The sequence below is a fragment of the Otolemur garnettii genome, unplaced genomic scaffold (genome assembly GCF_000181295.1).
Source record: "Otolemur garnettii isolate 467f Iridium unplaced genomic scaffold, OtoGar3 scaffold00011, whole genome shotgun sequence".
Taxonomy (NCBI): domain Eukaryota; kingdom Metazoa; phylum Chordata; class Mammalia; order Primates; family Galagidae; genus Otolemur; species Otolemur garnettii.
This window is the reverse complement of record NW_003852406.1, coordinates 16,393,156-16,397,567: the sequence shown is the minus strand read 5'-3', so window position 1 is coordinate 16,397,567 and position 4,412 is coordinate 16,393,156. Positions and strand designations below refer to the sequence as shown.

Here is a 4,412-nt window from a genome sequence, read left to right as displayed (position 1 = left end):
GGCGGGCCAGGCTGGATTCGAACCCGCCAGCTCAGGTGTATGTGGCTGGTGCCTTAGCCGCTTGAGCCACAGGTGCTGAGCCTTATATGCTGTTTCATGTTTTAGATTTTATGATTCTTTTAATATATGCTTCCACATCCTAGAATTTCTGTATTCTGCTTACAAGTAGGATCAAACGTTTGTTGCATTGATATATTTTACTTAATTCTTCAATTACTGGCAATTGGGCTGCCCCCAGTTTTTCATAATCATAAATAGTCTATTCCAGTAGAATTAATACTTTTACTACATGGTGGTTTTGTGGTCTGTGGTAAGGAGTTTTTAACCAGTCCCCTTCCTAACAAAACATGTATTGGGTATGAGGCAAGCAGGAACCTGTGAAAGCCATACCAAGGACTTGCCAGATGGATCACTGTGCTGATCCAGTGAGATAACACTAGGTTGTCATCTAATCTCTACAACCAGTTGCTCTGATTATAGGCAGGGCTTCTTCTTCTGTTTTTTTTTTGGGGGGGTGGAGGAGAGAGGGGATCTCGCCTTTGCCTAGGCTGGTCTCAAACTCCTGAGATCAGGTGATCCACTTGCCTCAGTCTCCCAGAGTGCAAGCATTACAGGTGTGAGCCACCATAACTGGCTCAGACAGGGCTTATTTTATTTCAAAGGCTGAAAAATACTTGTCACCTTCAGGAGATCACACAAAAGTAGGATATACTCTGGTAGGAGGCATGTTAAATGCTCAAATACATGTTATTTGTTGTGTTAAATGAACTACTTCCCATTTCACTAGGAGCAGATATAAATTATGAAATCTAGTTTATACAATACTAACTTCTTCTTTTTCTAAGAACTCTCTGACATCAGGGTCCTGTAACATGGTAGGATGATTCACAATCCTCTGAAGGTACCTGAAAGGTAAAAAGTTACCTCATTAGTTGATCTCACCTCAGATCAAGTGTCATACCATGCGGGCAATGGCACCATGACTTTCATTACTTAAATGTCCTCAGATAAGGCACTAAAGTAGGACTCTACTTATAAGCACATTCAAGTTCATGTTCTTCACATATCCCAAAAGGGACAGAAAAAGAACCAATTGAGAGACCTCAGAGCTATTCATATTTGATTATCTCCTCAGGATGAGGAAAGAAAGAAGAGTTAGGAAAGTTAGAGATAATATGGCAGTGTGAAACATTAATTCACTCAAATTTCATCTCAATCTTAATCAAATGTCTTATAATTAAGTTTCAATTTCTTTTTTCTTTTCTTTTTTGAGAGAGTCTCAAGCTGTCGGCCTAGGTACAGTGCTGTAGCGTCATATCTCATAGCAATCTCCAAGAGATCCTCTTGCCTCAGTTTTTTCTATTTTTAGTAGAGTCAGGGTCTCGTTTTTGCTGAAGCTGGTCTCAAACTTGTGAGCTCAAGCAGTCCACTCGCCTTGGCCTTCCAGAGTGCTAGGATTACAGGCATGAGCTACTATGCCCGGCACAGTTTCAATTTCAGCTTCTCACTTGTTCAGGAAAATGGTTGTATGGCACTTACCTTTCTTTTTTTTTTTTTTTTTTTGAGACGGAGCCTCAAGCTATCCCCCTGGGTAGAGTGCCATGGCATCATGCTCACAGCAACCTCCAACTCCTGGGCTCAAGCGAGTCTCCTGCCTCAGCCTCCCAAGTAGCTGGGACTACAGGCGCCCGCTACAATGCCCGGCCATTTTTTGGTTGCAGCCATCATTGTTGTTTGGCAGGCTCGGACTGGGGATTTGAACTCGCCACCTTAGGTGTACGTGGCTGGCGCCTTAGCTGCTTGAGCCACAGGCACCGAGCTGGCACTTACCTTTCTAAAGCAGCTCTCCGTTTTTCAAGAAACTCTGCAGAAGAAGAATCTTCCTTCCCAACTTTCACTTTTGTCATTCCTAGAATGAAATTTAAAAAGCAAAATAACCATAAATTATCATGAAAAGGATAAACTTGTTTAAAAAATGTCAACAGAGGTTAAAGCAATAAGGATAATAGCACTACAAAACACAACTTAAGGCCAATTCTAGGTTTTTTTTTTTTTGAGACAGAGTCTCTCTATGTCACCCTCGATAGAGTGCCGTGATGTCACAGCTCACAGCAACCTCAAACTCTTGGGCTTAAGTGATTCTCTTGCCTTAGCGTCCCAAGTAGCTGGGATTACAGGTGCCTGCCACAACACCCAGCTAATGTTTTTGTTGTGGTTGTCACTGTTGTTTAGCAGGCCCTGGCTGGGTTTGAACTTGTCAGCCCCAATCTATGTGGCTGGCACTGTAACCACTGAGCTATGGGCACTGAGCCCCAATTTAGTGTATTTCAATTTGGAGGAAAGAGCAATCATTTAAGACTCATGGATTTCAATATAAAATAAACAAACACTGTAGGCTAAAACCAGAGCCCCCTAAAAAGTCAAAATATACTATTTCTTTAGAGCTGAAGGGTAGGAAATGTCTTCTTTCTAACCATAAGATTCTATAGAGTTAATAGAAGGAGTCTCATATACTAGGCATTAAGTGTATTTCAGAGAGAATACAAAGAGAAAAATATCCAAGTGCAATTAAAGACCACAAGCTCACCTATTAGGCTTTTCTCAGGTGGAGGAGGGACAATGAAGCCATTTTGAGAGTGTTTCTCTGAAAGTTTCTCATAAAGACCCAGAAAGTCACTAAATCTTCTTTTCACAGCAAACTGTTTACTTCTGAACATTGGTAAGCTCGTCTTGGGGACAGAAGAAACACAGGCAATTTCATTCCAAATAGGGTATGAATTAAGTATCTTGAAAGCCATTCAGCAAACATCAAAGGAGTCTATTTCCCAGATCTCTGTCCTTTAGACACCTGGAAATAACTTTCTTCAAGGCAGAGATTCTTAAACTTTTTCAAGTTATACTCTCCCACTTTGGTGGTCTGGGAGCCTAAGGAGCCCTTCTTAGAATAATGATTTTTTCTTTTCTTTTTGAGACAGTCTATGTTGCCCTCAGTAGAGTGCCAGGGTGCTCACAGTAACCTCCAACTCCTGGGCTTAAGAGATTCTCTCACCTCAGCTTCCCAAGCAGCTGGGACCACAGGTGCCTGCCATAGCACCCAGCTATTTTTTGGTTGTAGTTGTCACTGTTGTTTGGCAGGCCCAGGCTGGGTTCTAACCTGCCAGCTCTGGTGTATATGGCTGGTGCCATAGCTGCTTGAGCTACAGGCCCCGAGCCTAGAATAATGATTTTAAATATATGAAATAAAATATATAGGATTATAAAGGTAACCAATTAAATTCAAATATAGCTGCATTCCCAGGTTAAGAACTCTTGCTCTAGGCTCGGTGCCTGTGGCTTAAGCGGCTAAGGCGCCAGCCACATACACCTGAGCTGGCGGGTTCGAATCCAGCCCAGGCCCGCCAAACAACAATGATGGCTGCAACCAAAAAATAGCCGGGCATTGTGGTGGGCGCCTGTAATCCCAGCTACTTGGGAGGCTGAGGCAGGAGACTCGCTTGAGCCCAGGAGTTGGAGGTTGCTGTGAGCTGTGATGCAGAACTCTTGCTCAAAGGAAACGAATGTGACTTCTACTTTAAAACTAGAATTCTATGGTCAGCTGTAGCCCACTCATCCTTCACAGAGCTATTTGAGGGTATCAGCTGCTGGATTAAAGCATCCAAACTAAAGACAAAACAGACTAAAGAGCGCTTCCAAGGGGGGAACTGGGGGAGGACCAGTTGAAATGTCTGAGCTGTAGACATTAAACTCTAAGTGTCATAGGATCTAGAACTCACAAAAGGGAGGCCAACAAGCAGTGGAGAGAAGACAGAACAAGGAAAGATCTCTTTACACTTACTAGCTAGGCAAAATTTAAGGAGGCTGGCCCTTGCCAATAGCTGGCAAGGAAATAAGTCAATGAGAACTTTTACACACTGTCAGTGGGAGCATGAATTGGTACAAACACTTCAAAAACAGTGTGTATTCCTGTGTTGATCATTTGAAGTACCTACAACCTAAGGGAAACTACTCCTGGTTATGTACTCTACAGAAACTCTTCCACGTATGCACTAGAGATATGCAAGAAAGTTCATAGTTCACAGTTAGAAAAACTGGAAACACGTTCACAACAGGAAAATGGATACATATATGGACTAACTACAGCTATGACCAACAAAAATGGTCATGCATATTTTCAGCATGATACTATTTTTATGAAACTCAAAAGCAAAGCAAAAAGTATTATTTGGAGACACGTATATAAATATGTTTTATAAAGAAAATGAGAGACAATTCAGGAGAGTATAAGGCAGGGGACATGACAACGTGGAGTTCGTGGTACTCATCTTAAGGCTGGTAGTAGGTTCAGGGCTTCACTATTTTTTTTTTTTTTTTTTTTTTTGAGACAGAGCCTCAAGCTATCCCCCTGGGTAGAG

At 42.1% G+C, this 4,412-nt stretch overlaps 1 protein-coding gene across 2 annotated transcripts in view; it reads right to left on the bottom strand.

The window, feature by feature from the left end:
- The window catches only part of SNX1 (sorting nexin 1), a 58,662-nt gene that overhangs the window by 12,418 nt on the left and 41,832 nt on the right, over positions 1-4,412 (bottom strand). For both annotated transcript variants that reach the window (XM_003784411.2, XM_023510153.1), the window contains exons 6-8: positions 2,588-2,729; positions 1,831-1,909; positions 830-905 (exon numbers count right to left, since the gene is read on the bottom strand). In XM_003784411.2, coding sequence (XP_003784459.1) covers positions 830-905; positions 1,831-1,909; positions 2,588-2,729 — 297 coding nt within the window. The remainder of the gene's footprint in view (positions 1-829; positions 906-1,830; positions 1,910-2,587; positions 2,730-4,412) is intronic.